Source organism: Gymnoscopelus microlampas (assembly GCF_963454915.1).
Source record: "Gymnoscopelus microlampas genome assembly, chromosome: 14".
NCBI classification, from domain to species: domain Eukaryota; kingdom Metazoa; phylum Chordata; class Actinopteri; order Myctophiformes; family Myctophidae; genus Gymnoscopelus; species Gymnoscopelus microlampas.
This window is the reverse complement of record NC_139951.1, coordinates 39,547,043-39,573,594: the sequence shown is the minus strand read 5'-3', so window position 1 is coordinate 39,573,594 and position 26,552 is coordinate 39,547,043. Positions and strand designations below refer to the sequence as shown.

Sequence of the window (26,552 nt, the reverse complement as noted above, 5' to 3'; positions counted from 1 at the left end):
AAAAAGATTGAGCACCACTGATACAGAAACATAGGTTTTTCAGAATAATGCAGAGATTTAGGACACATGTAGAATCGGCTTCAGGTCTTAATGGGTTAATGCGTCACGCCCCCACCGTCTGGCGGCTGCCAATCTACCCTGACAGCCATGTGGAAATTAGAAATAAATGAGAAATTAAATATTTACGAGGGGGAGGGGCCGGTGGGCTCACCTCCTCCGGCATAGCAGCAGGGAGAGAGAGAGGAGAGGGAGAGGAGCTGCTGTCGCGTCTCTTTTGTGGGGGTCCTCTCTTCTCACAATGGGCCAAGGGCAGTGGTGGAAAGTAACTAAGTACATTTACTTAAGTACTGTACTTAAGTACAATTTTGAGGTATTTGTTGAGTATTTCCAATTTCCAATACTGCTTCTGCTATTTGCTTGTAGATCTGCTATTTTCAAATATTTACTTTTGGCACTTTAAGTACATTTTTGATGCCAATACCTTTGTACATTTATTCAAGTAAATTTTGAATTCTGGACTTTTACTTGTAACAGAGTATTTTTATATTGCAGTATTGGTACTTTTACTTAAGTAAAGAATTTGAGTACTTTTTCCACACGGAAAGCAGTGCAGACCCCAAAGTGGAATTGACATTATATGGTTGGGCGTGTGTGTGTGTGTGTGTGTGTGTGTGTGTGTGTGTGTGTGTGTGTGTGTGTGTGCGTGCGTGCGTGCGTGCGTGCGTGCGTGCGTGCGTGCGTGCGTGCGTGCGTGCGTGCGTGCGTGCGTGCGTGTTGGCTGGGGGTCTATTATCAGTCAGCCCTCAGCCATCATTCTCCTCAATGCTCTGGCTCCCTCCCTGGCCAGCCAGTGTGCTTTAGGGGAGGGGGGGGGGTAGGGGGGGGTGGCTGGCTGACACACTCCAAACACTAATGCCTTCTGACAACCAGCAATTATGAGGAATAACAGGCCTCTTCCCCGTCTTCCAGCGAGCCGTGCAGGGCAGAGCTGGAAGGGGGGGCTCCAGGGGGGGCTCCGGGGGGCGGGCGGGCGCAGGTGCTTGTTGCTTTTACGTTTGCTGGCACAGCTACTCTAGCCCTTCTTTCGTCTCGAAACACTTTCATGTCAAAGGAAAGACCCTCGAAATGTTTGGTCACGGACCCCCCCATCTGGAACCGTTTTGTAGATCAGCTATTGCTGAATAGCTGAAGTATAAAATAGGGGCTAAAGTGTTTAAACCGATTGTGAAGCTTTATTTTTCATGGGGAGGGGATTCCCCCCCTCAAGGGCTCCCCACAAGACAGACCCCACACTTCCAGAACCAGTGCGCCATGCGGCCCACAACTCATGACAGCTTGGAACGTATGGGGGAGAGGGGGAGCCAGTGCAGCAGCACGTCTGGGCTTAGGGCCCGGGCCGCAGGTGAGCGAGAGAAAGAGAGAGAGAGAGAGAGAGAGAGAGAGAGAGAGAGAGAGTGGTTTGCAGCAGTGTGTTAACATGTCAGTGTGATGGGTACGTTGTGTCCAGGCTCTGGGCTTTACAACAGCACCAAGCACCCTACTTAACCCATTAAGACCGGGAACGCATCTGTGTGTCATTTTTCGATTTCTTTGGCCATTCCAAAATAGCAGATATACAAGCTCATAACGCGGCACCGAGTGCCGCGTTATGAGCTTGTATATCTGCTATTTATTTATTTTTATCTTGAAAATATATATATTTTTAAGCCAACATTTGTAACTCAAATATTTGCTTCTGGGGATTCTACAAATGTCTTAAACCTAAAAGTTAAAAATCTTATGTTGCTATATACTGTATAAATGGTTCTCAAACTTCTTTCATGTCAAGGACCACCAAAATTATATGTATCCGCCGAGCCCCCATCTCAAAATAAGTTCTTCCAGGGACCGCTGGAAGCAAAGATTTTAGTTACAAATGTTCGCTTTAAAAAATGAGCTTGTATATCTGCTATTTTTTAATAGCCAAAGAAATCTTAACTCATTCAGTGCCAATGAAATAAAAATAAAAATAATAATTGCGAACTGTGCCAGCAATTTTTTTATTTTCTTATACCTTTTTAAAGTAGTCAGAGAATATGTATCTCCAGTATAATGGATCCCCTGATGGGTGCTAATCACTGAGGGTTGCACTGTGTGGTTTCACAAATGTCAACGAGGTCATTGGACCTTGTTGACATTAATTGTCTGCCTTTTGAAAATAACATAATAACATTGAAAAATACATAGTAAAAAAAAAGTGCTCCGGAGCCGAGATACAGCCTTTTTCAGTAATAAGTTAAACAAGAAGTGAATGGGGCAGCAAATCTTCAAATGATGATATATTGGGTTCTGAACGTTTTTTTTACATTTTAAAACACGTGAAACACGTCAATGGCACTCAATTAGTTCAAATGACACAAGATGCGTTCCCGGTCTTCCTGGGTTAAAAGACAGTGCAGGGGAGAGAAGCAAACAGGCTGACAGGACACTAAATGGAGAAGCAGAACGAGGTAGAAGGAGATAGAGAGAGAGAGGGGGAGAAAACCTGAAATTGACAGATTAGATTTCACGACTATGCTATAGTATTAAAGGTGCAGTAAGTGATTATTACTATTATTTCTTTGTTAACATGAGTGTTAAATATCTCCATATATTCTGATAGCAATCACTGCTATAAAGGCTTTGCTCAGTAACAGAGTCTCGACAGCTCTTTAGTAAACAGAAAATGCATTTTCATGTCGGGATATCAATTTGATCCTATCAGGAGATAGAACAGAATACAGGATGAACAAGTGAAATTGGAAGTGGAACATTATATAATCGTTGATAAATAGGACATTTTTCCTGATAAAGCTGAAAATAGCAACCCATCTGGAAATGTATTTTCTGTTTATTAAAGAGCTGGAGAGATGGGGAGACCCCTGTTACTGAACAAACACTCTATAGCAATGATTACTACCAGAATATAGAGAGTTTACTTTGTGTACACTTACTGTACACTACCTTTAAGCGTCAGTGAATGCTGCTGTTTTTCATGAAATCACTGTTTTCTTGGAATGACATCCAAAGCTAAGTGTTTCCTTTGCTACAAGGCGAGGGGGAAGTTACTTCTTTTTTTTTTTATCACGCATCACTCAGGGACTGGACATAATGGCAGGAAATGACAGGAAGTGCCTCTCATCTCCCACTGAACGTCCTCGCTGCCAATTACAATCGGCGAAGACAGAGCATTTAACCAATTACGGCTGATCTCCGGGGAGACTGAATAATTTCGGCAGCCGAGAGCCAAAAGAAAAACGTTGTAGAGACGTGAGGCTCAAAGGAGGTTCCTTCACTCCAAAGAGAGGTGGAAAGTAACTAAGTAGTAAGTACTGTACTTAAAGGGATAGTTCACCCCCAAAATGACTTTTTTTCTATCAATTAGTCACCCTATAGAGACTTGAATTCATGGGATTTTTTTTAGTTTTCGTCGCATTCCTAAGCCAATAATTTGATGACCGGCAGCGGTTCCGGTAGGAGACTTATGTTTCTATATCAGTGGTTCTCAAACGTTTTCATGTCAAGGCGGACCCCCAAAATTATACGCGTTTGGCCGCCGAACCCCATCGCAAAACATTTCGTTTCAGGGACCCCCAAAAGAAAAGATTTGAGTTAAAATGCTCGCTTTCAAAAATATATATATATTCAAAGATTTGCACAATTCTTTGCTATTTTTGAATAGCCAAAGCATAAAATAATGGTTAAAGTGGTAAAATTCTAAAATGACACAGACGTTTTCCCATTTTTAATTAGGGGCGGCAGTCGCTCAGGAGGCAGAGTGTCCGCTTGGGAACCAAAAGGTTCCCAGTTCCATCCCGGGCTCGCCGAAAGTTAGTGTCGAAGTGTCCTTGAGCTGAACCCCTTAATTGCTTCCGATGAGCAGGTTGGTGCCTTGCATGGTTTCCTCCGCCATCGGTGTATGAATGTGTGTGTGTGTGTGTGTGTGAATGGGTGAATGCAATGCACAATCTATGCTTTAGATAAAAGCGCAATATAAATGCACCATTTATTTACCATTTAACGGGTTAAGTAAACAAATGGGGAGTACTTCTTCCACACTTCACACTGGCTCCCAAGGACACTGTGGCGGTGAAAATCACCACCCCCCCCATACCCATCCCCGTGGGCCAGATCGATGTTTCGTAATCATTGTGGCGAGCCGTCACCGTCTCCGTAAATCATTACAAGCGAGAAGAAAAAAAAATCGGGGGAAAAAAAAACGACAGCCTTGAATACAAATACAGCTAAAATACAACTCTGTTAGATACAGATAGACGCTCACCAGTGGATGAGCACAACACCCGTGATGAGAAAGCCGGTGGAGAGTGCAGTCCAAGTCAATTCAGACGCAACGAACGCCGCTCTCCTCCTCTTAGCTCTAATAACCCATTGAAACCGGGAAAGCATCAGTGTCATTTTATACCTTGGATACTCCAAACATAGCAGATCTAAAAGCTTCGTGCCACACTATGAGCTTGCAGATCTGCTATCTTTTTTTGAAAAATAGTGAAAATTTGTGCAAATCTTTGAATATATATATATACTTTTTAAAATGTTTTAATTTAAATTTTTAACCTTTGCTTCTGGGGGTCCCTTGCCAGATGCGGGGGGCGGCCAAATACCGGTATATATCATTTTGGGGGTCCTTGACATGAAAAAGTTTGATAAACCGCTGATACAGCAACATATGCGTTTTTTTTTAAACTGTTAGGATTTAGAAGACAAGACGAAATTTAGCAGAATCGGCCTCAGGTCTTGATGGGATAATTAGTGTGGTAGTCAAATGGGACGTGCTACCCCGGTAAGCCCCCCCCCCCAAACACTAAGGGACTCGTTATCACTCTGGAGGACACTGCACACCAACACATCCTCCTCCGCTAGGCCTAATCGTCATCGACTGATCCGTGTTCTTCTTCTCGATCTGTGACTAAATAATAAAGCCAGGCACGCTGAGGCCCGGTGGCGTTCTTTCTGTGTTCATCCAATCCCCCCAATCTGACCCCCCCCCCCCCCCCCCCCCGGGAGGCCTCCACCAAACCCTCCCATCATCCCTCCACTGGGATGGGTATCATCATCTTCAGTCGCTCTTCCATCATCCGTCGGGAGCTGGACACGTTTAATCAAGTCCCAGCGGTTCGCTCGCGCACGCACGCGCACGCACGCACGCACGCACGCACGCACGCACGCACACACACACACACACACACACACACACACACACACACACACACACACACACACACACACACACACACACACACACACACACACACAGGCACACATGCACATGCACACGCACACGCACACGCGCACGCACACGATTCAGTCCATGAGAAGCACATCCACATGTACGACACACAAACGTGTGCACAGAATCTATGTGTACACAAACGCATGCGTCGGTTCTCGCGTGCACAGTCACACCAACACAACCTGAACCCCGTGCCCCAGTCCCACCCATTCAAACCCTCCTGTCCTGCCCTGTGTCCCACCGCTACTCTCCCACCCCTCTCTCATATTTCCTATTAACTAGAAGCCCATGAAGGGTAAAGAAAGTCAAGGGGACATCGATGATAACGATGATAAAACATCAGAGTAAAAAGGGTCACCGTGGGCAGATTCTCTGAATCAAACCAAAATGTTTTATTTGCACATTAATGTCATTCTGCTCCCATGTGCTGCGTTCACCCCGGCTACTGTGACAATGATAAAGGTTGTGGCCCATTCTGTTAAGATTTATACCATCTTACTATGGAGGCCGGCCGGCATCACTGGACCTGAGCGAACGGGACAGAACATGTGGCTTGAGGGGGTCAGAGAGGTAGAGGGGAGGGGGGCCAGGTTGTGGAGTGCCTTGTAGGTGGTGAGCATCATTTTAACCCATTAAGACCGGGAACGCATCTGTGTCCTTTTTAGATTCCTTTGGCTATTCAAAAATAGCAGATATACAAGCTATGAGCTTGTATATCTGCTATTTTAGAAAAATCTAAGTTTTTTTCCAAATCTTTGAATGTATATTTAAGCGAACAGTAACTCAAATATTTTCTGGGGACTCTACAAATGTTTTCTAAATCTTCTAAGTTATAACAGTTTTTATTTAACTTTTTCATGTCAAGGACCCCCAAAATGATATGTGCTTGGCCGCGGACCCCCAGCTCAAAATATTTTGTTCCAGGGACCCCCGGAAGCAAAACTTTGAGTTACAAACGTTCGCTTTAACAAAAAAAAATGCAATTATTTGCACACATTTTCACGATTTTTCAAAAATAGCAGATATACAAGCTCATAGCGCGGCACTCGGTCCCGCGCTATGAGCTTGTATATCTGCTATTTTTGAATAGCCAGAGAAATCTTAAAATGACACAGATGCGTTCCTGGTCTTAATGGGTTAAGGTGCAGGTAGACATTGTGGACCTGTGTAGCTGCTGTGTGAGGAGCAGTCAGGCAGGCAGCAGGTTGAGTTAAGTGGTGCACTGAGCTGTGTGAGATTACAGAAAAGCCCCGTAAATCACAGTGCTGTCTCTGAGACACATCACAGCCCTTGTTGTCCGACTGACGGATGATTCAACTCGACTCGACTTCAATTTATTGTCACGCCACACACAACACAACACGTTTTTAGACCAGGTGTAAAAAAGAGTGGGTGAAATTCTTCTCCCCAGTGCAAGCTCCCCCACGAGTTTCGGTTATAAATAAAGAATACGGGTGAACGTGACGAGTCGAAATTGAAAAAATACGGACAAATATCCAATATCCATCCATATTTCAGCCCAGGTGAAATGCAAAATAATGACTGTGAAATTCCATTATAAAAACTCCTACTGGAGCGACCTGACGGCCGAGCGGATAATATACTACTAGCCTGGACGACTCTGCCAGTGCGAGAAAAAAAATTGCCCTCAGATCTGGTCCCGCTCGGTTGTGATTGGATTTCGCTGCCCCCGAGGTTGTGGGGCACCAATCAGGAACCAGTATGCAAAATAATCTATCAAATAAAATATGCCCCAAAAATACATTATTAATGATAATAGAACTCCTACAGTACCTCCAGTTTCTTGCCGTCCTCGTCGTAGACGGACATGGTCACCTCCACGTTTTTAGGCGTGGTCTTGCTGCCTTTGTCAAACTCCCCCTGGACCAGGGTCACGTAGATGTCATTTCGCACGTCACCTTGAAAAGAAGGGAAATATGTTTTTTTTTAATTTGCCCTGATGGGAGTGAAGAGGACTAACGGGGCCTGCGGTGCCACTGAGCACTGAACGGTCACTGTGACACCGACCTCACAGCAAAATGAACCCAGCAAGTCAAACATGACTAACCATAATTGTTGCAATGAATGCTATTATTTCTATTATTGTGTCATTGCCCCGATGCCTGGAAAATCATTTTTCCTCCCGCTCGGGGGTAATACGCCAGGCCTTTGACTTATCGACCAATTTCAACCTGGCGTTCTGTATTTTGGGCATGTAATTATAGGCAAAAATGTTCCTAATAGCAAAAACAAGCTCACAACGTGTCACATCGCACCGCATTGTGACCTCGTAGATAAGCTAGTTTCACTATTTGTTGGTGTTTAAATGACAGTAAGTAGGACGTTTTGTGCCTTGGGCTTGGAGACAGTCAAATATACTATACATTTTCATTCATGACTATTTCTACTAAGTCTCTGACACCACCAGAACAAAGAGCCCATCCAGTCAATCCGTGGGTCAGGACAAGCAGTCGAGGTACAGCTTCAGGGAAATGAAAACCGCCTCTAACCTGTTGGCCTGTCACAATTATTACATATTCGCCTAGTCGCAATTATTTTAATAATAATAATAATCATTTTCATGTTGAAAAAAAATATCTAACATTTTCAAAAATAGCACGGCTTACATCGCTAATCACAATTATTTGTGTGACAATTAATCGTCAAGTGAAAATGTCATAATCAATCGTAACATGGCCCTACTAACCTGGCATGATGATCTCAGGGAAGCCCATCTTGCGTGCCACGGCGGTGGAGCGGTCCACCAGGTGAGGGAAGTCCTTCCTGATTTGGTGGATGTCTCCGGGGAGCAGCTTCAGAGTGACCCACAGACCTGGTGACAAGAGGGAACCCCCCACACACACACAGGGAAATGCAGTCAGTTGGGGTCAGAGGGCCACTATACTATACTATACTATACCAAGACACCAGAGACACATACTTCCCACAGATTACATAAACCTAAAGTGAGTTTGAAAACATGACCAACGACAAAAAACTCCCATACCTACTGGGAGAAATACAACAATGTGCGAACACAGCAGCAACATTTGTGAAGTGTTGCGATAAAAGAAGGTTAGCCAATGGAATACAACCACCCTAAGGACTACTAACCATTGTGTCTCCCGAGTATAGACCTCTAGACCTACTGCACATATAAACAGACCTGCTACCTTCAACACATTTCAAATCTGAGGCTTTTTTGTATACTATTTAAATAGTTGAGAAGAAATGATGCAATTTGTCCCAAAATGACAGCAAAAGATTGCTGCTATTTGTCTCAAAAAGCTTTATACCCTGTACATACGTATAACATGTATATAACGACGCCCCCCTCCAACTGTATATACTTTCCCCATTTTTAAATGTATGTTTTCTCATGCCAATAAAGCTCCTTCAGATTCAGAGTGACCCAGAGACTTGGTGACGAGAGGGATCCCCACCCACGGTAGCGCAGTCAGTTGGGGATGGCGGTATCGAACGATGTGCACTTAGTTAGGGGCCGTGTCTGTCCACAGAAAGACACAGGGGTCCACGATCGTCTGGCTACGCGAGACTACAAAGAGGGAGAGGACTAGGAGAAAGAAAAAAATCCTTTGAATCTAAGCTACCCTCCAGGATGTGATTAGGAATGAGGCATAACAGAGAAAACGAGACAAAAGCGTTAGATACAAAAGTGCAATTAAAAGTCAATTGGAGAGAAACCTTGAGCTGGTAACATTACCTGAACAAAGATGAATCATTTACAAGACATCGCTTTGCTCTACGACACTTTAAAATGAATAAAAGCTTATTCCTTTCCCACCTGCCTATGAAGTTTTGCTACTCTGTGCCGGAAAAACTGGTGAAATTTCAGGTGAGAGACATTCAAATGATTCGGTACAGAGCGCAGCAGAAGAACCGGTAAATTTCCAGCTTCAAATAATTGGGCAGAGAGTTGGGAGAGTGACCTGTGACTGTGATGAAGGAGAGAGAGAGAGGGGGGCGAGGGGGGGGTCTTGGTGTGGGCTCTCAGTCTAATTGTGAAACAAAAGGGTCCCTCAGGGGGATTTCCTTTTGGCTCGTATCCGCTCACAATTGAACACAAAAGTGTCGGCTTGTCGGGTCCTCTTTTGGTCGGTTTGGCCCTGCGTTTAATGAGGGCTCGGGCAGTGTGCCTGTGCCGCGGTACGGGGCTTGGCATCACTCGAAGACTGATTTATACTTTAGTTGCGAGCGGGTGTCGCGCAACCGAAAATAGCCGATCTACAAGCCCCACGACACGCTGCGATTCCACACGTTGTGGGCTTGTAGGACGGCTGTTTTGTGCGGCACCGAGCTCCGATTCAGGAATTAGAAGCCTATCGCCAAGAAAAGGAGGTGTACAGGAACACACTCACGCTGAGACACATCATAGCACTCGCCCACCTAAACAGTACACACACACACACACACACACACACACACACACACACACACAGAGACAGAGCGAGAGGTTTGCCTCCAAATGACACTGTTATCCAATTAAAAGTCTCTCATCCCAAATTGCCCTCCTGACGCTCTCCTGCTGACTGCTGGCTGTTCTCTGAGTCCTTGTGTCTTTATTCTAGCCTCCTACCACAGAGCTCCAATAATAATAATAACAGTGGTCCTGAGTGACACATCTCCCCTCTCCAGCTCTCAAGAGGCTGGGAGCCTCTTGATATGCGAGCGTGAACCGACAGCTGGACTGGACGCACCGTCGTGCTCCCCCCTCCCCCCCACACACCCCCCTCCACCCCTCCACCCTCTTCACCAGCAGCAGGCCTGACATTTATCCAAGTACATCTTCATAGGACATGACAAGACCATAGAGGCTGTCCAACAACTCCACATGCTTCTACGACTCCCCACCACACACACACACACACACACACACACACATGTTTGTATTACTATAAGTGTGAGGACATTGGGCTTTTTTTTACGACATCAATTTTATAAATGTTTAAGCCATTAAGACCTGAGACCCATTCTACAAAATGTCTTCTAAATCCTTCTAAAACAGTTTTCTAAAAATACTTATGTTTCTATGTCAGTGGTTGACAAACTTTTTCATGTCAAGGACCACCCAAAATGATATGTATTTGTCCGCGGACCCCCATCTCAAAATATATTGTTCCAGGGACCACCCCCAGAAGCAAAGATTTGAGTTACATACAAATGTTTGCTTTAAAAATATATATATATTCAAAGATTTGGACACATTTTCACGATTGATGAAAAATAGCAGATATACAAGCTCGTAGCGCGGCACTCGGTGCCGCGCTATGAGCTTGTATATCTGCTATTTTTGAATAGCCAAAGAAATCGAAAATCCCAGTCTTAATGGGTTAACCTTAAGCACGAAGCCGAAAATAGTTGATCTACAAGCTGTCGTGATCTTTGGTGCCACGGCGACACCAGTGGGGCAACTAATCAAGCACATCTCTTAACCCCAAGTCTAATCCTAACCCCAAGCAGAATCTTTTTAATAATTGTAAGCCTAAAACAAATTAACCATAAAATAATGATTTCTCACAATGTTTATTTCTCAAATTCTACTACACTTGTGGAGACATCTGGCCCTCAGAAGTACAGTAATATAAGTACACACACACACACACACACACGCATGTACAAGCACACGTGCACACACCCTCAATGAGACTGCCAGGGTTATTCTAACCAAGGACGCGAAATCAATGATGAAAAAAAAAAGACAGAAAAAAAAAATCAAGGATTTGCAGATGAATCGTGGGCTTAATTAACAGCTGAATTACTTGGATCCTGTAGCCATGGTGATACGGCAGACTGTATTTATAGTACTACGAGCGGTGATTTATAATGAGGGTTCTTGACGCGAAGAAGACGTTGTAATGTGAGACACATCGTCTGAGAGAGAGAGCGGAGAGAGGATTGGGGGACATCGTAGGGACAGTATACAGTACAATAAAATAAAGAAATAAATATACCAGGGCTTTCTAAATTTTAACTGCTTTGCTTTGTCTTTCAATAACAGACCCGGCCCCCTTGACTCCAATTTGCACAAAACAATTACATAAATAGTCGTACGGGCCTAAAGCAAGGACATTTCCTGGTATACCTTTTTTTCTTCTCTTGCTCGGGTCGTGTTGACCTCAATACGTGTGACGGACTTCAAAATAAAAAGCCAAAAATGATACCGAGAGAAACGTGCCTCTTGTAAAACGTTGCTGTCGGGCGGAGAACCCGCGTTCTTCAAATCCGTTACTTTTCAGGAAATGGAGGGGAAAAAAGCTACTTTAAACCTGTGTTTCAATGGATCCAATGTCGTTCTCATTCAAGTCACAAGCTCTTGTTAAAATACTTTTCATTTGTTGAAAATGTATAAAACCCAGAGGCACACTTAACCACTTTCACTTTAAGAATGTTTAACCCATTAAAACCAGGACAGCATCTGTGTCATTATAGAGTTTTGCGTTGGCTGGCTATTAAAAAAATAGCAGATATACAAGCTCACAACGCGTCACTTTGTGCCACGCTGCGAGCTTGTACATCTGCTATTTTTGAGAGATTTCTGATTTAGAAGGCATTCGTAGAATCGGCCTCAGGTCTTAATGGGTTAAAACAAATAGCAAGAAATCACAGATCTACAGTACAAGCTGTGCTGCGTTGCGAGCTTGTAGATCAGCTATTTTCACCACTTTTCCGTGACACTCTTGTATGACAAAGTAGGGCATTAATGAAAGTGTGAGAAAACATAAAGTTTAAATATGGAGATACAAGGTTTCTGCCTTGACTTTGACCATAAGCATAGATCTACAACCACCCCTCCGGAATCAGACAACGGCCTCGTTTCCCAAACCGTGGCGTGGTGCATACGGTTACCTTGGCCCTTGTGGTTGACCTCCTTGGCGGCGATCACTTTGTTGATGACCGTCTGCAGGAAGTCGTTCTCCCCCGCCACCCTGGGTGAAAAACGGGAGATGTTGAGCTGCTTGTGGCGAATCATGGCGTCATCCAACGCTAGCCTGCAGTGTGGCACACGACAGGCAAACAAAACAAAAAAAAAAACACCACAGGGGAGAGAGAGGGAAGGGAGGAAGACAAGGGGAAAGGAAGTGTAAAAGAGAAGGAATGGGGCAAAAGGAAGAAGCCACAGAGGGTAACGTGATTGTGAAGGAAGGGATGGTGGGATGAGAGAGGCAAGAGAGGAGGAGGAGGAGGAGGAGGAAGGGAGAGACAAACCGAACGCTAACACCATGACGGAGACGAAGAAGCCAAAATGTTAGCCGGTTAACAGTGAAGCCAAGGATGGGTGGATGAAAGAGAGAGAGACAGAGAGACCATCATTTAGCAGATGATGCCCAGACCCGTTGAAGAAAGAGTTACGACACTAGCATAGTAAGAATGGAATACGGAAATGCTCTGTCTATCTCGATGAGGAAGTTCCAATGTTTGGACTCTCTCTCTCTTCTATAGCACTGATGATGCCCAAGTAGAGACCGAGTGAGACTAGGATCAGGGCAGACATTTCATGGAGGCCGTGGCCCACCGCTGGCCCCGCAAGAAATGATATGCCCCTGAGGGCCACAGTGGCCTTGATGCCGTACCCACACTGCCCCATCTGATTTCACCACCTCTTTCCTGTTGCGGTTTTTAGACACCAGTGTCTTTTGTGGACATTCTGAATTCGTATCTCCCCCCAACTCCCCACGACTCCCCACGACTCCCCATCTTCAAATGAGTCCAGTGACTCTGATTATATTGGCTCATATATTGTATGGGTGTCCCTTCCCTGGCAAAAAAAATATTTGCAGATGGGGGTCTGTGCGGCAAAATACATATTAATTTGGGGGTCCTTGACATAAAAATGTTTTGAGAACAACCGCTATATATCCCAACACAGTCATGCATTCCCGTTCTGCTAAACAACAAAGTAAAGAAAACCGATGTTTTTGGAAATTGAAGAGGTTCAAGTGCAGAGAGAGAGCCAGATGGACTGAAGACAGACGGTTGACACAGAGCGTAAGAGAAGGGAGCAGATGTGATTTTGGGAAGGGCCAGATGTGTCACAGCTGGGACAGCAGCAGAGAGAGAGAGGTGCACGTGCGTGCGTGTGTGTGTGTGTGTGTGTGTGTGCGTGCGTGCGTGCATGCGTGCATGCGTTGGGCATCCGCGCTGTGGCCATCTCCCCAAAGGTAGAGTGACAGATGACAGAAGAGTGGGAGACGGAAGGGAGGGCTGTGACAACTTCTAAAAAACATCTGCAACTTGCTCGACAACGTGTGGGGGTTTAAGTGGTGAAGTGTTTGTTCAGTGACAAGGGTCTCCCTGCCACTGAACAAACACTCCATAGTAATGATTACTATCTGAATATAGAGCTTTAAACTTTAACTACAACAAGCAAACTATGACAGCAAAAAAATCCCCCTGCAGGTAAATATTCACCCATACAGTACACATACACGCGTACATCCTTGAGGCATCCTCCATTCTTTTATTCGCAGCGGAGGGCTCTAATTTAGACGATTTATGCCCACAGATAAAACTGTTAACTGAGGTGATCTGCCAGTTAACCCTTTAAGACCGAACGGGAACGCATCTGTGTGTGTCATTTTATAGATTTCTTTGGGCTATACAAAAATAGCAGATATACAAGCTCATAGCGCGGCACTCGGTGCCGCGCTATGAGCTTGTATATCTGCTATTTTGTGCAAATCTTTGAATGTATTGTTTAAAGCAAACATTTTAAATTCAAATCTTTGCTTCTGGGGGTTCTACAAATGTCTTCTAAATCGTAACAGTTTTTTGAAAAACGTATGTTTCTATATCAGTGGTGCTCAAAGTTTTTCATGTCAAGGACCCCCAAACTTATATGCATTTAGCCGTGGACCCCCATCTCAAAATATTTTTTAATACGGACCCCCAGAAGCGAAGCTTTGAGTCAAAAATGTTCCCTTTAAAAATATATATATTCAAATATTTTCAAAAATATTCACGATTTTTCCAAAATAGCATATATACAAGCTCGTAGCGCGGCACCGAGTGCCGCGCTATGAGCTAGTAGATCTGCTTTTTGAATAGCCCAAAGAAATAAAATAAAAACGACACAGATGCGTTCCCGGTCTTAAAGGGTTAAACTGCTTGTATCTGAAGCATTTCCAATTATACAGGAAATCACGTTAAGGAAGAGGTCTGGCCCCGGCGTTGCGTGCCGTCCCACCAGAATGGCGGCAGTTAATGAGATTGCCTTAATTGAGTCTGCGGGGAATAGTGGAGCTTCCACTGTCTTTAAAAGCCTGCTAATCAGGTGTCAAGGATTATACGAGAGTCTTCCAGGAGAGGAAAAAAAGAAAAGGGGGGGGGGGGGGCATGCACAGCCATTGCAGCCATCTCTACAACAGAACTGATTTAATAGATTATATATAAATAAAAATATATATAATTGATAATTGAATAATCAATCCCTATTCTGGGAATGTTATTATAGGCAAAACGTTTGAAAAAAGTAATTTAAACAAAATAAAAAAATATACTGAAAATAGCTCACATAGTGAGCTTGTAGATCTGCTATTTTCAGTATTTTTTTGCACAAAGTAAAAAAAAAAGGCTTGTGGTTAATCGATCCGTCGAAGTATAACAATGTAAAATATATATATATATTTTTTAAAACCTGCTTCTTGATTCTTGAAAAATAAATACCGTAATCGATAAAATAAGAAAATAATGGATAGCCGTAGGCCTTATAGTCACATTATGCAAACTCCCAGACAACAGGCCAAACAGGTGTCAAGGACATGATGGGCACAGAATGTGTCAGCACTGCATTGCCCTTCGATTAGGCACCATTATTCCAAAGCTACTGTTCAGAGGCTTGTTCTGGTGTCTGAATGTCTGAATGTGAGCAATAATATAGTTTCTTAATGACTGTGCTTCGTTCGTCCTCCACTTACGGCTGGAACGGGATGAAATGCTGCTTGTCCTCGTCGTCCATTTTGCCAGTTATGATGTCTGTGACGTCCATGACTGTGGGGAAGACAAAAGGAGAGTTAGTGGGGGGTGTTAGGTCAACCACTTAAACCATTCAATCCATCTCTGTCATTTTAGATTTCTTTGGCTATTCAAAGATAGCAGATATACAACCCCCGGAAAAGCCATTATTCCAGATCGAATTACAAGGGAGAGAACAGAGTGTTTTTTGGCGTTCACGTGACCCGCTGCTTCTCTCCTTCACAGAGAGCCCAACAGTGATCCATAGGCGCGCAAACAGCGCCATCTAGTGGAAAACTAACCCTTTAAGACCTGAGGCCGCGTAAAAAAATCTAAATCCTAAAAAAAAAATCGGGGAAAAATATAAAAAAAAAAAATTTCACGATTTTTCAAAAATAGCAGATCTACAAGCTCGTAGCGCGGCACTCGGTGCCGCGCTACGAGCTTGTATATCTGCTATTTTTGAATAGCCAAAGACATCTAAAGTGACACAGATGCGTTCCAGGTATTAATGGGTTAAATATTTTCAACTCTGGACATTTGGATGAACGCAGCTTGCATTTTTTATGAATAAACAATTCCCAACCTTGTTGAGACCACGTGATCTGTAACTTTGTAGTTACATTCCAATTAGAGGATCCTTTTCAAACAGAGTGATTATAACTTCGGAACCTGGCACAGCTTGAATTTTCCATATGTCTAAGCCCTCAGAATTTCTCCCATGCATTGAATAATTAATGTATACACCCAGGGCCCTTTGCCCAGTCGAATAAATAAGTTTGGCCAAAACTCAGGAATATCTACGTACGCTGAAGTCGAAATAGGAATTAGATCTTGATTTGTCCCCCGTGGGCGCGTTTCCAACTCCATCTTAAACTAATTAGATTGGCATTTTGCCCGCGGTTCTCCAACAGAGAAAATTATGCTCCTCTCGCTCAGTCTCTTTGCTCAGCGCCACTTGAAGAGAACGGAAAATGACAAGTTGATTTACGATACTTCATCCGCAGGCATGCCAATGTCAATGCCACTGCACAACGCTGCTTTGCAAGAGAGCCTGGTTGTTGTTGAGGGGCTCCTTGAATTGGGCCCTGCTGATTGAAACCAGCTAAACCCTATACTTAGTTGATCAGAGTTGATCTATAGTATACTAGGTCCCCACCTGCTTTCGCTGCTTTTCGTGCTAAATATCCTTGCCAAAAGCTTTTCCGGGGTTTCTGTGGCTTTTTTTTATATGAATAAATATTCTATGATTTTTTCACCTTTTGAAGGTGAGTGAAAACACTCAAAACTCTCTGGCAGTGGCGTGGCAAAATTATGTTTTACGCACAGCACAGAATAGACTGCTCTCAGGAATCACAACACCTAACTACTGTCAACGTACTGCATAAATTCCAGCTTTACCTGCCACTCCAAAAGGTCTCCTCAGGCCCGAGGTGAGCTTCTTGGCGTTGTTGTCTCTCAGCTCCATGCGCCCCACTCGCACAATCTGACACACAAAGCTGATCTTCTCTCTCTTCAGGTCTTCACTGCCCAGGTCCTGGTTGGGAAATCAAAAAGACAAGAGTTATGCAAAAGTATACTGTATGTATCAAAAGAAAAGGAAACGTCTGCACAAATAGCTTAATCTATTTAGTCTGGGAAATAATTCTTATAATAAATTAATTTTTAGATTTCTTTGGCTATTCAAAAATAGCAGATATACAAGCTCATAGCACGGCACTGAGTGCTGCGCTATGAGCTTGTAGATTGGCGCTTTTTTTTTTTTAATCTTGGACATTTTTGCAAATCTTTTTATATATATATTTTTAACTCAAATCTTTGCTTCTGCATGGGGTCCCTGGAACAAAATATTTTCTGGAACCAAATACATCATTTTGGGTGGTCCTTGACATGAAAAAGCTTGAGAACCACTGATGTTATAGCAACATAAGTTTTTAAAAAATGAAAAAGTTAGGATTTAGAAGACACTTGTAGAATCCCCAGAAGCAAAAAAGATTTGAGTTAAATGTGAGTTAAATGTCCGCTTTAAAAAACATATATATTTGAAGATTTGAAAACCGTTTCACTATTTTTCAAATAAATAGCAGATCTACAAGCTCATAGCACGGCACCAAGTGCTCTGCTATTTTTGAATAGCCAAAGTATAAAATAATGGTTAGAGTGGTTAAAATCTAAAATGACAGATGCGTTCCCGGTCTTAGTGGGTTAATGCTCCAAACTATAAATGCACAAACTGGTCTTTCCTCAGGTGACTCACCTGAGGCTCACCTGAGGACGATCAGTCGCGGCTCGAAACGGTGTTTGTTTGCTGCTTTTGAACAGTCAAAAGTATTGACTTAACAGACTGCGTTAAGCTGTTTGTTTGTGCGGACTCTTCCTTTTCTTTCTTTTGATTACCTCGAGGCAACCCACCAAAAAAAAAAGCAATGTCTGAAAAGTAAACATTTCCCTTTCCAGAAGCATTACCAATCAGATTCTGTATCATGTTTCGATCCGATGTTGACAAAACACCCCCGGCCAAACTTTGTGTGGATTTAACGCCTCGCCAGAGCGTTTATTAAGCAAATAAATAAATCAATTGCTGAAACCTTTTCATTAACAGGATAAACTTTTGGTGCTGCACCATTTTTTGTCCCTTGTTGTGATTGAATGTGTACACACGGATATATTTCCTGTAGCCGTGTTGGGGCCAGGGGGTCCTCCGTGGGCGTGGGGGCTATAGGGGGTCCTCCGTGGGGCGTAGGAGGACCCCCCGTGCCCTTGGGCGTCCCCATTAGAGAGAGGTGAGTGTGCTCAGTAAACAAACACACGGCGTGCCGAGCCCTGTCTCACGCATGCTTAACAAATACGGCGGGCTCTGCAAACAAGGCTCGCGTCACAAGTCCCTCGTAGCATGACTGAATCAACAGCTAGAGGACTAACAGGGCGAGCGCGTACAGGCAAAGACGTCTGCATGCGCTCGTATGTATGTACACACGTACACACGCGTGTGTGTGTGTGTTTGCGTGTACCTGATGAACTTGGACTCCACAGGGACATGAAGACCGCGTACGTACACAGATGCACGAGCGCCTGGGCGAAGTGCACACTTACCGTAAAGACGGCCCGCAGGTTATGAAGCTGGTCTATGTCTTTGACCAGGCCGGAGCTGGACCATTTCACAAGGTAGTTTTCACTGGGAAGAAGAAGGGGAAAATGTTGGTGGAAAGTAACAACATTTACATTACAAGTACTGTTTTAATCTAAATTGTTGAAGTAGCCTACTTTTACTTTACTCGAGTAGGTACATTTTCGGCTATTCGAAAATAGACAATCTACAAACCTCGCAACATCGGATCGGATTGAACTAGATCAGGCAATTTTCAAAAAAGTTTGACAAATGCTGAAGGATGTGAGTTGGTACTGTATATTCTCTTGAACAGTTTTGTATTTATTTTTCATAAAACCTACAAATCTGTAACAACAATAACAAAAAATGTACATGTATATGTTGTTGAAACAATGATCTCGTTATAACTCACAAAAGTTTAAAAAATGAAAAGTAAAGAAGAGAGGAAAAGAAGGAAAGAGATATGGTCTGAGTTATGTGTGCTATTTTATGTGCTTTTTTCTAATTTTGAATACAGGGCCTTTTACTTGTTACTTTTACTTCAGTAAAACATCCGAGTACTTTTTCCACCACTGAAGGATATAAGAAAAAGAAACATGACTCGACCTTTGGATTGTGCGTGCGGCAAGCGGCTCATTGAGAGCCTCAATAACCAGATTATCCCACCATAGACGAGACCCTGACTCCGCTCAAAGCAGAGCGAGGCTGAGTCGTATAATCTAGCCTCACGGCTTGTTGTTTGGAACACAACGACGACAGGCACGGCTAGACCTGCTCTATTATTATGTAATTCCTTGTCACAAATCCGGAAACAATAAACGCAAATCCTACCGAGTATACTTGGCTGTGTTTTATTCAGTACAGGCACATTCTCGCATGGACTACTGGGAATTACAGTGTGTGTGTGTGTGTGTGTGTGTGTGTGTGTGTGTGTGTGTGTGTGTGTGTGTGTGTGTGTGTGTGTGTGTGTGTGTGTGTGTGTGTGTGTGTGTGTGTGTGTGTGTGTGTGTGTGTGTGTGTGTGTGTGTATTCTTACATTACTATACTTGTGAGGGCCAATATCCCCACAAGCAGTGATGGAAAAAGTACTCACATTCTTTACTTGGGTAAAAGTATCAATACAGCAATGTAGAAAAACTCTGTTACAAGTAAAAGTCCGGAATTTAAAGTTTACTTGAGTAAAAGTACAAGATTATTGGTATCAAAATGTACTTTAAGTACCAAAAGTAGAAAGTACTCATTATGCAGAATACAAATCTTTAGAACATATCAGATCTACAAGCTCACAATGCGTCGCGATGCGACTTGTAGATCGGCTATTAGAATTAGGTTCTGTTATTTAGACTTAAGGTTTAGGCGTTAGGTTCGGAGTTATGCCCAATTTATACTTTGACAGTGTCGCACACTGAAAATAGCAGATCTACAAGCTCATATCGTATCATAGTGCAATGGGTTGTGAGCATGTACATCTGTTATATTAAAAAAATACCTTATCTCTCCGCAAAGCTTGTAGATTAGATTAGATTAGATTTATTGGTCCCCGTGGGGAAATTTGTCTTCACTGACTGACTTACTGACTGTAGAACGGCTATTTCCGTGTGTGTGTGTGTGTGCATGCATGCGCGTGTGTGTGTGTGTGTGTGTGTGTGTGTGTGTGTGTGTGTGTGTGTGTGTGTGTGTGTGTGTGTGTGTGTGTGTGTGTGTGTGTGTGTGTGTGTGTGTGTGTGTGTGTGTGTGTGTGTGTGTGTGTGTGTGTGTGTGTGCATGCGTGTGTGCATGTGTGTGTGCATGTGTGCGTGCGCGTACCTGATGAACTTGGACTCCACGGGGTCGTACAGGGACATGAGCACCTCGGCGTCCTCACCGATCTTACACACCACATTCTTCAGAGTCACAAACAGAGCGAAGGAGGGGGTGGAGGCGAACTTGGCCTGCCTGGTCAGATCGATATTCTGCTTCTGGGACTGCCGGGGGGGAGAAACAAGGAGAGGTGCTGCATTTTAGTGTGCTGTCGGGTGGAAACCTTGTATGTCCAAAACGCATACTTTTCAGAAAAAGAGGAAAAAATAACCAGTTTCCAATGCATTTAGTCACAAGTCTTTTTTCATTGGTTCAATATTCACAAATCCCACAGACACAATTTAAAAATGTTTCAAAAGCAGTGAAAAAGCAGATCTATAAGCTCACAATGTGCCGTGTTGTGAGCCTATAGACCAGCTTGTAGATCGACTTTTTCACAGCACTCTCGTACGGCAATTTACGAAACGATATTAAACGTTGAAATGTGCATGGAGATACAAGGTTTCTGGTCGAGGGCAACGATTTAATACTTTGTCCACGGCTCCTCTCTGGCTATAGCCCATCAAATGGCCGGCGGCCTTTCTCAGCCTGTGTGTTTGAACAAAATGGGCCTTGGGATGCACTCCGGAGGGCCACCGACCGCACACAACCGCAGCATATAAAAACGAAGGGCCGTTTCGGTGTCCCTTCCCCCTGCAAGGTAAATGAACTTCGTATAACTGCAAAACTGGATTATAAAAGTTTCAGTCGCTCTCCATTGAAGATCAGAGGCGGGAGCTCAATTCCCGGCAGAAGTAATAATATGGGACAGTGGTTCGCAAAGAGGTCCTTGAGAGAGAGTTCCAGGGGGTCCCCAAGCTGAATGACTGATAAGTTTAGTCTCTTGAGCCAGAATGTTGCCTCCCACAATTTTCAAACGCTTTCGTCATCACGGAAGCATTTGAAAGCACTGATGACATCAGAGGAGAGAACACGCCCCCCTGCAGCACCCACAGTGTCCCCGACGGGAATCGAACCCAGAGCGCTACAGACTGTCGGTAGCGTTATCTATTTTCAACGGAAATGACAAACAGATGACGGCTTCCTCTCTCAGCTTCCAAGAGGTGTAGTTCCAGACTCTATACAGCAGTGGTTCTCAAACTTTTTCATGTCAAGGACCCCCAAATTGACACTTATTAGCCCACGGACCCCCATTTGAAAAGATAAGCCAGGGACCCCAATAAGAGAAGGTTTATATGGCTTTCTAGCAGTGATTCTCTACCATTTTAATGTCAAGGACCCCCAGTTTGACATGTATTAGGTTACGGACCCCCATTTAATGGCATTTCTGTCTCTGGGACCCCAATTCATATTGTAAAATCAATGTTAATTTAACTCTGAGAGTGTACAAATGTTACCAAATGGACCCGTTAGGGTCCATTTGGTAACATTTGTACACTCTCAGAGTTACAGACCAATAAGGGTCCATTTGGTTCCTATCCATCATTTAGCTGGGGACCCCCTGGAACCCCCTCAAGTACCCCTGGGGGTCCCCGGACCCCACTTTGAGAACCAATGCTATACAGCATTCAGAGACTGTGGAATAGTAGCCTGGCCACAGCGAGGCTACTGATACCGTAGTTCTATAACTCCGAGGGGTCTATAACTCTGAGAGCGTAGAAATGGAACCAAATGGACCCACAAATATGGGGTTCCGTGGCCTAATAATCTAAACCATAACTGGGGGGGTTGTTGAAATTAACCAATTAAGACCTGAGGTTCCTATTCTACAAAATGTCTTCTAAATCCTAAAAGTTTTTTGAAAAAACGTATGTTACTCTATCACTGGTTCTCAAACATTTTCATGTCAAGGACACATAAATGTAATGTATTTGGCCGGGGACCCCAATCTCAAAATATGTTGTTCCAGGAACCCCCAGAAGCAAAGATTTGAGTTACAAATGTTCGCTCAAATATAGATTTGCAAAAAGTCTTGATTTAAAAAAATAGCAGATCTACAAGCTCATAGCGCGGCATTCGGTGCCGCGCTATGAGCTTGTATATCTGCTATTTTTGAATAGCCAAACTGTAAAACTCTAAAAAATGCCACAGATGCGTTACAGGTCTTAATGGGTTAAGAAAAGTTAAGAGAGCCAGTGATATTTTTTTATGGTTTGATCTTCTGAACGCCCTTCAGATAAATGCAGCCGGGTCGCGGCATCCTTATTCATGAACATCTATAGACCTGAGAGACTTTCGTACCGTACCCATACATATGCAACAGACGCCCCCGGGACGAGAAGGTCACATAAGATGAGACCGGCGTGGCGCTCCCGCCGCCCCTACATACTGTCGAGTTGACATTCAGGTGTAGGGATGCCGTCCCGTCCCCGCCCGATTGTCACCAAAACTTTACAGATTATCCCTTTCCCCCACCTCTGGGTGGTGGGATACTTTAGCTATTTTGGAATTTGAATCCTGAAAAGTAACAGTTTTGGAGATTTGAAGGTTTCCACCCGATGATATGCAACTATACATAAGTTATGAATTATGTATTTATTATATCAGTACTTCGTGTGCACTCATTCTCCAATACGGAGGCAAATTCTGTACCCTAAAATAAAACAAATATTTTATGTACTTTGAACCTATTTTGGGCATGTCAGTATAGGTGAGAATCTCACATTTATTTGTTTTCTTTGACATTATATATTTTTTTTTCCCCGCAGATATTCAAAAACAGCGAAGAGATACGATCTACAAACTCGCAACGCTGTCAGCATGTAGCTCGGCTATTGTCTCTGTGAATACAGGTGTGCCTTCAGATGTTGTCTCGAGCATTTTGGTGTGCGATAAGACGATTATCTAATACTTGTGACAGGCCTACACAGGGGGAATTCCCTGTCCGGCGTGTCTTTCACGACATGCGGTACATAATATGGATTCTGCCCCCCCCCCCCCCCCTCTCACTCTTGGAAAGGCTAAAATAGAGCAAGTCCCACAACAGTGGGCCGCATCTCGGACTCAAACTGTATGCCAGTTGGCTCGGAATGGATTCATTTGTTTGGATCTGGCTTTGGATGTCTTCTTGTGAGGCCCGACTGCAGCTGAAAACACACACACAGACAGACACGCCAAATGGAGTACGACACCAAGATGGCCTTTCTACCCATTCAGATGTCGCCACCATAAAGCCGCTATCCATACTGTTTTTGTTTTGTTTTGTGGTTGTGGTCTACCCGGCTCTTTAATTGAGAAAATTGTGCATTCTGAGGGCGGTAGGACCCCGACTGGTTGACATGTGGTATTGCACGAACGTCAAAAAAACACAATTGCCCCCATACAGGCTTTCCGTTACAGCTCAAAAGGTATAACTGAGGTTTGGAATCCAGCATTATATGACAGGTTTGACACAGTGTTCATTTTGACAGCAAATTTAGATTTAGTTTTAGTCTTTTGAATAAAATTTAATTTAGTTTTAGTCATATTTTAGTCATCTGAAATGTTTTAGTTTTTGTCTAGTTTTAGTCGACTAAATATCATAAGATTATAGTCGACTAAATCTACAGTTGATTTAGTCGACTAAAATGTATTTTGGCGGTGCCTTGATGGCGTCGTAATGGCTGATTTTACACTCGGTTGCATGCTGAAAAATAGCCGATCTACAAGCTCACAACGCGACACGATGTGAGCTTGTAGATCTGCTATTTTCAGAGCGCAACACCCGAGCTCAACCAAACATAAAATGACTTGTCTATTAGTTCTACTGGATCTCTTCTCCATTAGATCCCTCACTAACATTTTAGTCTAGTTTTTATTTGTTTAAGAAATTGTCAGTAAATGTAGTCTTAGTTTTAGTCATCATAGCTTAGTTTTTATTTAGTTTTCGTCAGTGAAAAAAGGTAGTCGACCAACATTTTTTGTCATAGTTTTAGTCGACGAAATCAATGGAATCCAGCGTTATATGAGAGGTTTGACAGCCGTACGTACCTTCTCCTCTTGGATGCGGTCCTCTATCTGTTTAGAGGCGGCCTCGTGGGCCCGGAACAGGCTGACGGTGCTGGTCTGCTCCGGATCCAGGATGTTGCCGTCTTTATCTCTCACCACCAGGTCTAAATCCAGATACCTGCGGAGCAAAACAACAAAGGCAACGACAATGACAACAATAACTTGACTTTTGGGAGCTGTCAAAATGGAAGGCACGACCATGAAAGAGAGAGTGTTAACGCATTAAGACCTGTGAGGCCGATTCTACATAATGTTGTCTGAAAAACGTATGTTTCTATATCAGTGGTGCTCAAACCTTTTCATGTCAAGGACCACCCAAAATTATATGTTTTTGGCCGCGGAACCCCTCTCAAAATATGTTGTTCCAGGGACCCCCCCAGAAGCAAAGATTTGGGTTACAAATGTTCGCTTTAAAAATATATATATTCGAAGATTTGCACAAATTTTAACGATTTTTCAAAAATAGCAGATCTACAAGTTCATAGCGCGGCACTCGTGCCGCGCTATGAACTTGTAGATCTGTTATTTTTGAATAGACCAAAAAAATCGAAAATGACACAGAACCGTTCCCGGTATTAGTCGGTTATGTGTAGTGTGTGTGTGCGTTTGCGTGTGCATGCATGGATGTGTTTATGTGAAGTGAGATTAGAAACAAAAACAAAAGAAAGAGGGAGACACGGAGAATACAATGACAGTGAGAGACCGACAGAAAGGAAGAGAGAGAGAGAGAGAGAGAGAGAGAGAGAGAGAGAGCAGGATGGTGGCAGTGCATGGCAGGACGGGTGTGACAGCCAGCGTTGGCTCGTTTGAAGGGCAGATGTGACAGGCTGGCCTCAGGCCAGAGCACAGTTAAGGACGATGACATGGTTGAGATGGACAGAGAGACAGAGACAGACAAAGAGACAGACAAGAAGAGAGAGGGAGAGCGAGAGATATGCATAATGCATGGCTACTAGCCAGGACTGTTTGGCACATACATGCATAGTAACATCCAGAAGTGTTTATCTACGGCATATACAGCCTTTTAGAGAGAAAAATGTTCCTCCCATATAGCTGCACCTATACCTGTCACACACTCATGCACGCACACACACGTACTCTTGCATAGGGGTAGTGTTGATTTTTACAGCAATTTTTTATTCAGTTTTAGTCATAGTCTTTTGAATTAAATTCTATTTACTTTTAGTCATATTCTAGTCATCTGAAATGCTTTACTGTCAGTCAAGTTTTAGTCGACTAAATATCATAAGATTATAGTCGACTAAATCTACAGTTGATTTAGTCGACTAAAATGTATTTTGTCGGTGCCTTGATGGCGTCGTAATGGCTGATTTTACACTTGGTTGCATGCTGAAAATAGCCGATCTACAAGCTCACAGCTGCGATGCGTTGTGAGCTTGTAGATCTGCTATTTTCAGAGCGCAACACCTGAGCACAACCAAACATAAAACGACTTGTCTTTTAGTTCTACTGGATCTCTGCTCCACTAGTCCCTCACTAACATTTTAGTGACAATATGTTGTCACGTGTCACGTGCTGATTGCAACACAAGGATGCAACCAGTTACACTTTCAAAGGCACCACTCTCTTCACACTGGGTGTGATTTTTATTTGTTGTACAAAATTGTCCATATATTTAGTCTTAGATTTAGTCATCATAGCTTAGTTTTTATTTAGTTTTCGTCAGTGAGAAAAGGTAGTCGCCGAACATTTTTCCTCATCGTTTTAGTCGATGAAATCAACACTGCGTGGTGCGGAGAAAAAACTAAATCCATGTTTCCAACCTGGGCCTGGCTTAAGGGGTTCAAAGTTTTCCCGAAGTTTCATCTCAGTGAGCTTGAGCAGGGGGGGAGGGGGGGGGGGGGGGGGGGGGGCTTACACCAAACATTGTTCTCATTTTCTAGCGATTTTCCACTGGGTCCACTGCAGACACAGCAGCAGCTCCGCTGTCATCTATCTCATGATGGAGCGCAGTGCAACGTGCCACTGGGCTAAATCCCTACGGTATGTCCTATGGCTAAGCGATGACCTGTCATTTTCTATTGACTGACGCCGACACTGACCTATTCCAACAAAAGGCGGGCGTCCTGCAGGGCCGGTGGATGAGAGAGAGAGAGAGAGAGAGAGAGAGAGTGTGCTGGGGATAGATGCAAACGGACGCAAACGGGTCTTGGCGACGCTGAAGCTTCTTCACTTTAACATTTTCGAAAGATATATTCACACAAAATAGCAGCTCCACAAGCTCACAACGCGTCGCAATGCAACACGTTGTGAGCTTATAGAGCTGCTATTTTTGCTATTCAGGTTAGGAAATGGAAAGGAAAGGAAAGGATGGGTGAAGTCTTCCTTTAAACCCTAATATACGACCTTGATCGGAGTCCCCGAGGGGGTCTGTACTTGGCCCCCTCCTTTTCC

The 26,552-nt window shown here is 43.6% G+C and overlaps 1 protein-coding gene across 2 annotated transcripts in view; it reads right to left on the bottom strand.

Annotated features, from left to right (window-relative positions):
* The window catches only part of dock1 (dedicator of cytokinesis 1), a 480,313-nt gene that overhangs the window by 404,911 nt on the left and 48,850 nt on the right, over positions 1-26,552 (bottom strand). For both annotated transcript variants that reach the window (XR_014602336.1, XM_084079253.1), the window contains exons 7-14: positions 24,120-24,255; positions 20,157-20,314; positions 18,335-18,416; positions 16,643-16,778; positions 15,205-15,277; positions 12,137-12,216; positions 7,977-8,102; positions 7,064-7,188 (exon numbers count right to left, since the gene is read on the bottom strand). Coding sequence is in view for 1 of the 2 variants with exons in the window: in XM_084079253.1 (XP_083935379.1) it covers positions 7,064-7,188; positions 7,977-8,102; positions 12,137-12,216; positions 15,205-15,277; positions 16,643-16,778; positions 18,335-18,416; positions 20,157-20,314; positions 24,120-24,255 (916 nt within the window). In the remaining variant the exon portion in view is untranslated. The remainder of the gene's footprint in view (positions 1-7,063; positions 7,189-7,976; positions 8,103-12,136; positions 12,217-15,204; positions 15,278-16,642; positions 16,779-18,334; positions 18,417-20,156; positions 20,315-24,119; positions 24,256-26,552) is intronic.